We start from the raw sequence: 13,409 nt of genomic DNA, 5'->3' as shown, positions 1-13,409 counted from the left end.
CTTCCTTCCCAATCTATATACTTTTATTTCCTTTTCTTGTCTTATTGTATTACCTAGGACTTCCAGTACAATGTTGAAATGTAATGGTGAAAGAGGTCATCCTTGCCATGTTCCTGATCCTATTGGGAAACCTTTGAGCTTCTCACCATTAAGTATGACTTGGTTGTAGGTTTCTTGTAGATATTCTTTACAGTTGAGGAAGTTCCCTTCTATTTTTAGTTTACTGGAAGTTTTTATCATGAATGGGTGTTGGATTTTGTCAAATGTTTTTTTTCTATATATGTTGTTATTATTGTATGGTATTTCCTTAGCCTATGATGTGTTAGATTACATTAATTTATTTTTTAGTGTTGATCCAGCCTGTATACCTGGGGTAAATCCCATTTGGTCAAGGCATATGATTCTTTTTATACGCTGTTGGATTCGCTTTGCTAATATTTTGTTGAGGATTTTTGCTTCTATGTTAGTGAGAGATATAGGTCTGTAGTTTTCTTTTCTTGTAATGTCTTCATCTGGTTTTGGTGTTATGGTAATGCTGGTCTCATAGAATGGGCTAGGAATTCTTTCCTCTGCTTCTATATTCTGGAACGTTATAGAGAATTAGTATAATTTCTTCTTTAAATGTTCAGTAGAAGTCTATGTGGACCTGGTGCTTTCTGTTTTGGAGAGTATTTTGGCATTTTCTCTTTGTAAATTTGAATAATTTTAAAGCAGTACTTGTACTATGATATTTTGCACTTATTTATTAATGAAGTTTACATGTTTCTTCTCCTCAGTTGTGCTTTACAAAGAGTACCAACTATTAGTCTCTTATTTATAACCTGGGGTCAAAGGCAACCTTGAGCATATCGGTTACATAGAAACTGTACTAAGAATTTATGTGTTAGATATGGAATTGTAAAGTTGATGGGCCACAGGAGTAGATGTGAATAAGTCTTAGAAATAAGACATGTATTTCACTCCCAGGTCCTGGATGCAGGAGCCACAGCACACCATGCAGGGCCATAGGGGAAGCACCAGAGTGGTCAGGAGGTAGAGAATGGGAGCAAGGGGAGAGCTAAGGCCATGGCCTTTATTGGAGTCTCCTTAGGAAAGGCAGGGCAGGGCAAGGTGAAGTGCTTAGGACTGGCTAGTTTGAATAGTGTTGGTGGCTCGAAGCTAGAGTCGGCCTCTGGTTGCCTGGTACCTGGTCCTGGGGTGATTAAGGCAGAAGAATTTTGCCTCCTGGGGAGCACAGCCTAGATAGAATAGGCCTGACTCTGGGTTGGTTTGTTCCCATATATCAAAAACATGCTCCTGGATGAGCCCTTTTCTATCTCCAAGAATGGGCTAGCCAGGGAGGGCCAGTCTCTCCCAGCCAGAAAGGTTTGTAAGGTGCCAAAACATCATACTATACAGAAAAGAAAAATATATACAATACAGAAACAATAAGTAATTCATTGTGCTGGAGTTCAGAAGAGGCCCCAGTGTGAGGTGGAAATGGAAACCACTGGTGGAGCATGACAACTCTAACAGCCTGGGCAGCAGGCGTGCTGACAAAAGATGCTGCAGGTTGCTGAGTAGCTACCATGCTCCAAGCATCATACTGAGGAATTCCTACACATGATGGGAACACACAGTGGGGTGACTCATTGTCCTGGGCCCATACCTTCTAAATGACCAGAGCCAGGCTCTGAAGCAGCCCTTCTTACACCAAGAGCATTATTTGTATCCGTAATGCAGCTTTCAGTGTGGCAGACTAGCAGGCATATGCGTGCCTGCAACTTGGACTCGAATCACGCTTGAGTTCAGCCTCTCCAGGTCCTCACCTGCACAGTGAGGGGAATTCGGGCTTCTGGGAGTCAACACAAGGAATGTAGCAGGCTCTGGGCAAAGGTCAGGAGCTTGGAGGGCGTGGGTCAGTTCCTGCCATGGGCCAGGTCTGGAGTCCCTGCAGGGCCCCTGTGCATGCCCAGGCCCCCCCCACGTCTCCCCAGAGGGCTGCCCGATGCTGTACTGAAGGGCACTGCTGACAGGTAACACTGTGTGCTAGACTAATGCGACTCTGGACACACACTGAAGATTTCACAATGTTTTTATTCACAAACACAAACAGAAGAGCCTTACGTTATTGTCAAAGCAGTGTGCCCAGGTGCCATGAGGTCAGGGGGACCCTGGGGGTGTACTGATGCAGCAAGAAAACACTGGGCCAGACCTCAGGATGCTGGACAGTGTCCAGGCAGCTCCCACCTTATTCACTCCATGACTTTGGGCAAACTCTTCCCCTCTGCAATCTTCAGTTTCCTCATCTGGAAAATGATGGACTGTACCCGGTGAGCTTTATTTTTTCATTATTATTTACTAATTACATGTTCTTTTTAGAAAAACGTAAAATGGATTTAAGTGATGTTAAAATTTCCCATCATGTTACCGCCTAGATATTACCAATGTTCCCATTTCCATGAATCTCTTTTTGGATGTGTGTGTGTGTGTGTGTGCATGTGTGTGATGTGTATATGTGTGAGTTTTAAAATGGGATCACACTATACTGTCTGTTCTACAGCATTTTTTCATTTAATATATTATGAACATTTTGTCTACAGTGTGTATTTACGTACACAAGCATACATGTGTGTACATACATGCACACGTACACACACATGTTGACACACAGATTACTGGCTGCAGAGCATTCCTGTCCTTAGATGTGTGTGCACTTCCATCAGGGCTCTTAAAGTTAACGCTCCGCAGTAACAGGAAATGAGTGACTACTTGGTCTGATTCTCTCCTGATGCTTCTCTAAGTGGAACTGCCCCTTCAAAGGTCGTGCGTGCTCTCAAGCCTTGCACCCAACGTTGAAAGCTGACCTGCCCTCCGGGAGGGCTGTGGCCACCAGGAGGGCTGTGGCCACCAAGAGCCCGAGCAGCAGGGTGGCGAGGGCTCCCTTCCACCACCCGCAGCACCTGAGCCTGGAGAGCTTCCCCAGTGTGTTGGTCTGTGCTAACAGAAGGGGATAGGTCCCCAGTAGAACCCCTGTCTCTGACAATCTCCTTCAAGACTCTTGGGCGCCTCCAGGATTCAGGGATCTCAAAGCATTAGGATGTGACCTCAGATATTGCCTCAATTTAAAGACAAAGGAGAGAACGGGGACAAAATCCAACCACCCAAAATCACACAGCAACTTAGTGGCAAAGTTCAGATGGATAATACCTTTTAAAAATACCAGAAGGGTAGCAAGGGCAAAGAGTGCTGATTTTGGAGTCAGACAGTCTGGGGTTCTCATCTTTTTTGTTGTTGCTGTTCATTTTAAAGTATTATTAGTCACACCTGAGAGTGAATGAGTTCATCAGATCTTTCCCGAGAACAGGCTTTTCAGAGGGTGAGGATTTAGGGGTTCTGCTAGGCACCCATAAATGATCTTGAGCAGCTACCCCCACCCGGCCTCGAGGCTTAGTCTTCTCCTCATTGAAATGGGGATAATAAACACGCTGCTCTGGGTTCCTCCGAGGCTGAGATCATGTCTCAGAACCAACATTCACAGGCTGCAGGTTCAGGTTGGCAGCTGTTGCTCTTCTCTGTGGCGTCCTCCCTTCAGCCCCTCCACACCCCCCAAGATGCTTAAGGCAAGGTGGGAGGTTAGTGTGTTAAGTGACCAGTATTCTGAAGTGGTGCTACCATTCGTTCACTCGGCGTCACCTGGGAGTCGTTAGAAAGGCCAATTATGGGTCTTCGTGCAGACCTACTTGCGGCTGGGCCCAGCTGGGGCTCCAACAGCCCCTGGAGTGGCTCCAATGAGCTCAAGTTTGGGACTTCGGAGTCCGATTGCTACGGTCACCCTCAGCTGTCCTACCTTCTGACTCTGCACTCCAGTCACGACAGGGCATCTCTCTGGTCTCGGATGCCTTGGGGACTAAGGTGGGGCGATGATCTCCACTCCTTTAGGATGTGGTGGCAATGCTGGTAAACCACTTGGCACGCCGTGAGGGCACCCCTCTTGGCCCATTGTTGGGGGCACCCGTGGGCCCTGACTTCCTGAAGGCCCGGACACACAACCCAGTTGTGCACAGGGGAACCTGCCAGGTGGAGCTGCTCAAGGCTCAGGGCTCCACCCCTGAGTGGCTCTTGCGCCTGCGAGGTCATCAAGGGGAGATTGCACACAGGTGGGCTCCTGCACGCCTGCGTGGGCCTGCCGTGTGGCGTACCCGCAGGTACTTCAGGGCGCAGGGGCTCGCCGTGCAGTGCAGCTCGCCAAGGCATCTGGTCCCCGCTGGGAAGCAGGATGGACCCCGGAGCGCAGGTAGCCCAGGGAAGGATGGGGGTGAGGCGGGGGGATGGGAACAAGGCGGGGGGATGGGGGCGAGGCAGGGGGTGCGGGCGCGCAGGCAGGGTCAAGGTGGGGCGGTGGAGAGGGAGGCTTCTGGGTGTGCCCGGGGAGCAGGTAAGCCGGGTCACAATGGGGCTGGGGGCGTGGGGGGTTGGCGGGGTGCTGGGGACCAGGCAGGAGGGGAGGGGCGCTGCAGGAGGCCTAGGTAGGGGGGCACCCCTTACCTCAGGATCCGCCTGAGCTCCCGGGTGGGTCGGGCAGGTCCCGCGCTGGCATCAGGGGGCCTCCTGGTCCTCGGCGGGAGTCGCTGCACAACTCCCCTCGTCCTGAGCCCCAGGCCCACTTTTCTCCCCGACGGGCGACCTGTGCTCGGAGGCCCCGCTTGCCCAGGCACGGCACCCAGTGCGCCATCCCAGAAACATCAGAGGGGATACCCTTGTTCTGCTGCCCCCCGCCCCCCACGCCCCTCATCCCCCAAACCCTCTGTCCTGGGTCTCGGCCTCTCTGGGGAAAGCCTGGAGGCCCAGGGAAGCAGTGGGCGGCAGAGGGGTACCCATGCAATGCCTTGCTCCAGAAGCGAAATGGAAAGCGGGGCTGCACAATTAGGTTGCAGGCCCCAGGGGAAGTTCAAAGCCTGACCTTCATAACCCTGTATTTTTGTTCCAGTGGCAACAGCTGACTCGGGACCCCTCAACCACTTCCCTCCCAACCAGGGGATTCCTGGGGGGATTTCTGAGTCTCGGTGTGCCTTTCTCTTCACCAGCCAAGTAGGGCTTTCTTTTCTCTTGTAAAGAGGTAATACGTGCCCATGGTTTCAAAATAAAAAAGCATAAACAGGTACACAGTGACTCCCGCCACCCTCTGTCCAGCCCGCAGCATAAGTAAACATCATGTTTTTAGCCTCTTCTGGAACTTTCTTTAGATTCTTTTTTTCCCTCCGTTTGTACAAAAGGACTCTACCTAAAACAGAGATCTTTCCTTATCCATATATTAAAAAAAAAATTATATATAAAACACTGTTAAGGGTCCTTGCACATTTATCCATTAGGTTGCCAGTTTTTTCCTAGATATTAGAAAATTAACACCTTATTTATCTTCTCTAGAACTTGTGTTTTATCTTTTTTTCATTTAGTATATCTTTTTAAAAAAAATTATATTTAGTTTATTCTTTTCTTTTATGTCTTCTGTATTATGAGTTATCATTAAAAAGCCTTATTTCTGACAGATTTACAGAGGAATTCACCACTGTTTCCTTCCAATTCTTATATAGCCTTGTTTTTTACATTTAAATATCCATTTGGAATTTATCATGGTGAATGATGTGAATAAGAATCCAACTTTGTTTTAGATTTTTAAAAATTATTCTGCTTTTTCCTAGTAATCTATGAATTTTTAAAGAATATAATATTCCGTCCCTTATAATTTATTTTATATAAAATATGAGGTAGGAACATGTTTTTACTATTGTTTTGGTTTTTTTCCAAATGACTGACCAGTCAGAGCAACATGCAAAGAGAAAGAAAAAAACCCTCTCTTCCCTACTCCTTTGAAAGCCTATCTTTTCCCATATGATATTCCCATATGTATGTCAAGACCATCTTTTTAAAACAATACTAATTTTTTATCTGTAAGCTTTGTATATATATTTGTAAGACAATACTAAATCATTTTTTCTGTAAGCTTTCAGTATGTTACAATATCGTTTTATTAAATAACATCAAACTTCCAAAATTGAATTATTGGCTCTTTATTCACTTTCATAACTGGGTTAGTTAAAAGTAGCTCCTGTTAATATCTTCGCTTGGAGTTTCTTTTTTGTAAAAGCCCAGCCTTCCCCCTCACCCCATGTCTTTATTCTGAGATCTCAGTCCCTGTTTGAAGTAGGAAGACTTATTCTCTTTTGACAAGTGCTGAATATCTTCCAAGGGGTTTGGATCATTTCTTTTTCTCCTTGATCTAGCAGGGGCTAAAAAAAACAAAGTGAATTATCCTTACTACTTTATTTCTGTTTCTCCTTAGTTCTCCTTGGATTTTGCTCTATGAGTGTTGATGCTATACTGTCTGGTTCAAAGATAATTATAACAGAAAAGCATTTTGGCTTTTATTTTTTCTTACACGGTACTTTTGTGGTCTTAATGTATTTTGCCATGAATTCAGCCTTTTCCAATATAAATAGTGAAGTCTCTGAATTTTTTCACTTGTTCTTCTCTGATTGTCTTTGCCATCATTCTACTTCGAAACTTTCTGAGCACCTCATCTTCAGTGCATCCTGCTGTATACAGTGTGGAGTTGGATTTTCTTTCTAATCCAATCTGAGAGTCTTTTAATAGGTGAGCTTTTTCTCTTTGCATTTCATGTGGCAGCCGTTTGAACTTTACTTCACCAAACAAGATATGTAGATGATAAGTAAATGAAAAGATATTCAATGTCATTAGACAATACAGAAATTCAAATGAAAACTACTTTGCAAATGAGATACCACTACTCACCTATTAGAAAACTGAAATTTAAAAAAAGTTTTAGGGGCTTCCCTGGTGGTGCAGTGGTTGAGAATCTGCCTCCCAATGCAGGGGACACAGGTTTGATCCCTGGTCTGGGAAGATCCCACATGCCACAAAGCAACTAAACCCATGTGCCACAACTACTGAGCCTGCGCTCTAGAGCCCACAAGCCACAACTACTGGGCCCACGTGCCACAACTACTGAAGCCTGAGCTCCTAGAGCCCGTGCTCCGCAACAAGAGAAGCCACGACAATGAGAAGCTCGCGCACCGCAACTAGAGAAAGCCCGCACACAGCAACGAAGACCCAACTGAGCCAAAAATAAATAAATAAAATAAATAAATTTATTATTAAAAAAATTTTTAAACTGACAGTACCAAATGCTGGTGAGGATGTGGAGGAACCAGAGCTCTCCCTCGCTGCTGGTGGGATGGAAGGGATGGAAGAATGGCATAGCCACTTTGGAAGACAGTTTGGCAGTTTCTGATACCAACTTATTCTCTGGAGTAAATCTTATCTTTCAGGTTTATTTAGAGTTACATTAATCCAGTCTAAGCATTTTTGCTAAAGGAAACAATGCTCAAAAGGACCCCAAGGGCTACACAGAAGACGCCATGTAAACGATCATGATCAGTTCATCCTCCCAGGAGGAGGGGGCGCTTCCTCCCTGCTTTCTGGCAGGGCTCAAGGCATCTTGGTGCATGAAGCCAGACCTCCACAGACGTGGGCGTCAACAGCTCTGATCCACAGCTCGTCTCTCTGCTTAGCTGCTTCTGGTCACTCACCCCACCCCGCCTCGATGTTCCCCTCAGTTCCCTGATGAAGATCACACCCACCTCATAAGAATACCATGAGAAATCCAGGAGAACAGATTTTGAACGTTGCAGCACACTCCATGGAATAAATGTTTCCATGGGAAGCCCTCCCTAGACTGTATTTTCAGCACCTCTAATGGTTTAATCAAGGATTTATCTTGGAAGAAGAAAAAAGGTGGCCATGATGGACTCACTGCTGTCTGTCATGGGGTTTGGCCCTGGGATATTATTAAGCTTTTCAAAAGCATCACACCTCACCGTACTCTCAGCACCTGCACCTGCACCACACAATTCCACTTACATACCAAAAACCGCAGTTTTGTTTTTTCATGTTGAGTTTCAATGTTGAGATGATTTCATTGACATTTCAAACTTTTTTTTCTGAAAAAATATTACCTGAAAGTCATCTGTTTTTTCAATCCTATCCTTAAAAACCATCTTTCTGACGGGTGCTTAAAATTTTCAGCAAAAAAAAAGACAAAGCTAGTGAAAAGGCAGGCACGGCATGAGTGTGGTCTTGTCCTGTGCTGGGTTTCATCTTGGTGCTGGAAGCTTCCCTTGCTGGGGCAGAACTGGAGTGTCTGCCTCACAGTGGTTGTACCTCAGGAATGTGCCCGGTGGGGCTTGGTGCCGGGCCCAAGGCTCCACTTGCTGTGACCTTCTAGGATGCTGACCTCTGTGCTTTGTTTTGGCAGCTTCCTGTGTTGAGCTCCTCTGAGGATGAGAGCCTTTCTTCCGTGACCAGACGGACGTCCCTGACAAGGGTCCTAAAGCACAGCACCCCAGAGGGAGCTGCCCCCAGCTGGCACTCAGAGCTACTGGGCGATGTCCCCTCACACCAGGAAGGGGGCTCTGCAGGCGGGTCCCCACTGCCTGTGTGCTCCCCCTGGGACCTCCCTTCGTCCCCGGGAGAGTTCGGCCCCAAGGTCCCCCCCAGAAAGAGGCGGCTTTCCACCATCCGGGCCTCTGAGGTGTCCAGTGGGCGGCTAGGATCCAACTCGGACCCCTTTGCTCTTGAGGAAGATCCGCCCGTGCCAGCCTCGGTCACCCGGCGGCGGCGGCGGCGGCGGCAGCAGCAGCAGCAGCAGCAGCAGCAGGGCAGGCCCCCGCGAGCAAGGAGATCGCCACCAAACTTGGGATTGCCCGGGATCCGGAACACAGCCAGGAGGAGGCCACGGGACCTGAAGAGGCTGGCTGCTGCGGTAGGACCTGACCCCGACCCATCCCCTGGAGCTCTGAGTCCCTGCCCAAGGCCTCCTGGGAAGCAGCCTGGTGACAACTGAGAGAGCAAACGCTGCCCTTTCCTCACGGATGGGCCCCTGGCCTGGGCATCATGAGGTCACCAGGACTGGAGGAGATCGTCCAGCTCAGGGCCCTGCCTGTACCCCATCCTTCCCCCACTCTGAGGGGTCCCCATGACCCCACGAGAAGGACCTTTGCTTGTGCCATGAAATATGTGCCTCCCACGGTTCCCATGTGCTCCCCAACTCCTTAACATAGTCTGCCTTCCCGTGCTGTAGGGATTAGACAGCACAGGCTGGGAGTCCCCAGAAAGCCCCTTGCTCTGTCCTCCTCTCAGCTGTGAGCCCCTGAAGCCTCACCTGCCCCCCTGTTCTGGCCGACCTTGGGGTCCTGGTGGGTAGAGGGTCTCCTGGTCCCTTCCTGCTGTGAGCTCTGCTTCCCAGCCCCTCAGCTGGTCCTTCTGGTGACCTCATGTTCTAGGAGCTTCTCGGGAAGGAGCACTGCTGTGGACACTGCCGCCTTGCCTTTCACACCAGACCCTCTGCCCATCTTTAAGTTGGGTTTGCTTGGGGGCTATTGAGTTATATAAATTCTTTATCTATTTTGGATATTAACCCCTTATCAGATATGATACGATTTGCAAATATTTTCTCCCATTTCATAGGTTGCTTTTCATTTTATTGATGGTTTCCTTTGCTGAGCAGAAGCTTTTTAGTTTGTTTTTACTTTTGTTGCCTTTGCTTTGGTGTCACATAAAAAAATCATCACAAAGACCATTGTCAAGGAGCTTACCCCCATGTTGTCTTCTAGGATTTTTATGGTTTTAGGTCTTACATTCAAGTTTTTAAGCCATTTTGAGTTGGTTTTTGTGTATGGTGTATGATAGTGTTCCAGTTTCATTGTTTCTGCATGTGGCTGTCTAGTTTTTCCAACACAATTTATTGAAGAGACTGTCCTTTCCTCATTGTACATTCTTGGCTCTTTTGTCATAAATTGACCATATAGACATGGGTTTATTTCTAGGCTCTCTATGCTGTTCCTTTCATCTATGAGTCTGTTTTTATGCCAATACCATACTGTTTTTATTACTATGGCTTTGTAATATAGTTTGAAATCAGGAAGCATGGTGCCCCCAGCTTTGTTCTTTCTCAAGATTGTTTTGGCTCTGTGGGATCTTTTGTGGTTCCACATGAATTTTAAGATTGTTCATAAAAATTTTTTTGTAAAAAATGCCATTCGAATTTTGATAGAGATTGCACTGAATCTGTAGATGGCTTGGGGTAACATGGACACTTTAACAATATCAATTCTTCCAGTCCATGAGAACAGATTATCTTTTCATTTATTTGTATCATCTTCATTCCTAGTGGTCTCTTTTCTCTTTCCTGTCTTACTTTTTCACCCTACTTCTTCAGAGTGTCATTCGGTTCTACCTTACAAGTTCCTCTCATTGGCCTTTTGCCCCCTCTGCTTGGCTTCACTTGCCTTTCTGGGGCCACTGCTCGTGGAGTGGGTTTTTCTGATGCCACCCTCCACACCCTGCTAGTCTCAGGACTGTGCCTTGTTGTAGTCAGGAGCAAGTAATTACCAGCAGATCAGAAGCTCCATGTGCATTTCTGGGTGGGACCTGTCAACCGGGGGCTGCCCGGGGGCCTCGGCTGCCTATCCATTGCAGGACAGATGCTTCCTCTCACTGGTCAGTATCCCCACAAGCTAATGTCCTTCTGCCAGGAGAAGCATGGGCCTGGCTGGAATATTCTGGAGCTGAAGAAGAGAAGGGGCCTGTAGGTCTCACTGTTTTTGGTGGGGGGAGATTGCCACAAACCTACCTGCCACCAGCTGAGCCTGGGTCCCCAGAAGCAGTGCAGCCCCTCCATGCAGGCAGAGACCCTCTTCCTCAATCACTGGGACAGACACTGAGTCCTCCACAGCACCAGGCTCTCCCATTCCTCATTTTGCCCCTGGGGCTTGCCTCTATTTTTATACTTTCAGGGTATTTGGAGGACCCTGACCCACAGTGGGCCTGCCATCGGTGGCCGGCAGACCCCAGCCTTCTTTCCTTTCACCTCCACGATTGTCCTCTGAGATCCAGTCCCCACACCAAACACCACGGGATCTGGCTAAGCCACCTAAGACCTGCCCCCCTCCACTTTCTATGTGCCTCTGCCTTGTTCAGCAACCTAAGTCATCCTGCTCCCATCTCCCCTGTGCTGTCCTGGGGACTCTCTCCCTCCCTCCCCTGCCCTGAGCAGCTCTGGAAGAGCCCCTTGAAAACACAGCAGGAAAATGGCCTGTCTGGACAGCCTCACACAGACACTCATCTGCAGGTGCCAGCCACCCTTCACGTTCCCAGCCCATGCCTAGCTGGTCCCTCCTTCTTCCTGTCCCCTCCCCAGTGACCTCTCTGTGCCCTTGTCAGACCCAGATCCTGGGGTCCTAACCCCATCCGCTCACATACCTGCCTGTCCCCACACTGGGATTCGGTCCTCTGGGAGGTTGCTAGCTCCGTCTTGGGGTCATGGTGCCCGGCATGCGGGGGCAGAGCCGTGGAGGCCGGCAAGGCCAGCTCACACTTGTGAGTCCTGGATGGTGCCCGAAAATCAACACGTGTGAGGGTCTGCAGCCCTGGGTGGGCACCTGCTTTTCCAACACAGATTGTCTCTAGCAAAGGTCAGTGCTCCTGCAAGGTAGACCTCAGAGATGCCTTTCTTTTAACAGACAGAGCGGTTGAGGCAGTGGGAGATCCAGCTGCTTCAGAACATCGAGGAGGCCACCCAGCACGAACTCACCATCGAAGACGACTGAGCACTCAGCCCCGGGACCAGGAAGCAGCTGTGCTCAGGAGCTCCTGCTGCGGCCTGACTTACTCATCTGTCCATCCGACTGTCTGTCTGTCTGTCTGTTTGTCTGTCTGTAAACCCCACACCTTCCTCAGGACTTGCTCTGGGTCCAACCTTGACCTCCGTTGTACCTCTGGGTGGGCTGGGAGGAACTGGCTGATGATCTTGTTACTCAGATTCCAAATGTGGCTTTCAGAGGCGCCAGCTGAGACGAGGGGATGGAGGAAGCAGGTACAGACAGGTGAGGTGGATGCCCCAGGGCCACCCTGGAGGCACCCGGGGATGACATGTAACCCATCTCCCCTGCCTTCTTCCCCAGCACGGCCAGGTGAGCCTGTGATGCTGGGAGGACACAATGTAGGGAATAGGACCAAGTTTCACAGGTAAATACCAAGGAGCTAGGCAGCCCACCCAGCTGGAGAGGACGGGGTCTTAGACTGCCACTCTAGGAAAGGCCAAAACAGTGGCTCTCAACTGGAGGGCATTCTGAGAATTTGTGGGTGCTGGTTTGTTTAGGGTATTGGGGGGGCGGGGTGAGGAATTTAACCCCTTCTCTAGAACTGAGCTCTCTACCTCACTGTTTAGGATAAGGATCCCACCAAAGGGCTGGAGGTATCTGTGATCCTCATACTGTAAGGAAAAAGAAACGGGTGCCCAGGGCACGTCAGTCAGCATAGCCCGGCATCAACCTCCCAGGTCCAGGCATCTCTGAAACACGTCTGTTAGTGGACCCGTTGTGGTTATGAATACAGAGCTAGATTTTATCCTTGTAAATGCTTTCACAGCACCCCTCCACTTTAAAAGTGTTTTTTTTTCTTCCTTCTAAAAACCAAAAATGCTTACGTTTCCAGTGCCATCGTGTGCTGCCTCCGCAGCCCATCCTCCAGGCCAGTCATCCATGACCTGGGTCTTCTCAGGGACGCAGATAAAGCCTATTGCTAGAGCAGAGTCCAACCGGGCACCCTAAACAGAGCCTCAGGCTGGCCTGAAACGACAGGAGGTGGCAGATTCCAAGGGAAGGCAAGGTTGAGGATGATCTAAGAGAGAGCGAAGAGTCTTACTCTGGAGCTGCTGGGTGGGTGGAGGGCATTCCAGATCAGAAAGAAGAGCCTGCATTTGTGTGGAGGTTTTGAATAGAGAAGGGATGATTGGGATTCCTCACACGGGTTTAGATGCAGGCTGAGGGCTGCAACTATTGGGATGGTTGCTTCAAACTTCCTCTGTTGATGTTCTTATATATGTTGGTAAGAACTTATTTACTGTGTAGTGTGTTTAAACATTTAACTTTTATGAGCTACTCTCTCCTTTACAAGCTGACTATTCAACTTGTTCACTTTTCCTTTTTTATAACAATTACCAGATCATTAAAAAGTTCATGCTTTTGTGTTATATTTGAAAAATGAAGAAGCAGAAAAACTACGTATAATTGCAATAACATGGAGATTAAATACTTCAGTGTAATTCCTTGCCGTCTTTGTTATTAAAAATAAACAAATTTCACGAGAACTGTTCCCAGAGTCTGTGTCTGATGCAAAGTAATTCAGATGTGTAACCAAGTGAATTCTGTTTTCATCCTTTAAAAAAATTCTGATTGAGAATGAGTCTAGGGAGGAAGAAAAATAATGTAGGGACTTTGGGGAAACTTGTTTTGAAAGACTGGGAATTATAGGGACTCAGGAAAAAGGTTTACCCATGAGATAATTTCCTA

The 13,409-nt window shown here is 48.1% G+C and overlaps 1 protein-coding gene across 1 annotated transcript; it reads left to right on the top strand.

Moving 5' to 3' along the window:
• Positions 1-1,947: 1,947 nt before the first annotated feature.
• CCDC201 (coiled-coil domain containing 201) lies at positions 1,948-13,196 on the top strand (the record flags this gene model as incomplete). The annotated part of the gene is made up of 4 exons (XM_081243653.1): positions 1,948-2,015; positions 2,174-2,312; positions 8,315-8,821; positions 11,580-13,196. 4 exons carry the CDS (start codon positions 1,948-1,950, stop codon positions 11,664-11,666), a joined length of 801 nt encoding a protein of 266 aa, XP_081099779.1. The 3' UTR covers positions 11,667-13,196.
• Positions 13,197-13,409: the final 213 nt, after the last annotated feature.

This window comes from Mesoplodon bidens (assembly GCF_964165515.1).
Source record: "Mesoplodon bidens genome assembly, chromosome: 9".
Taxonomy (NCBI): Eukaryota; Metazoa; Chordata; class Mammalia; order Artiodactyla; family Ziphiidae; genus Mesoplodon; species Mesoplodon bidens.
Note: the sequence above shows the minus strand (reverse complement) of the source record. Positions and strands in the feature narration are given on the sequence as shown.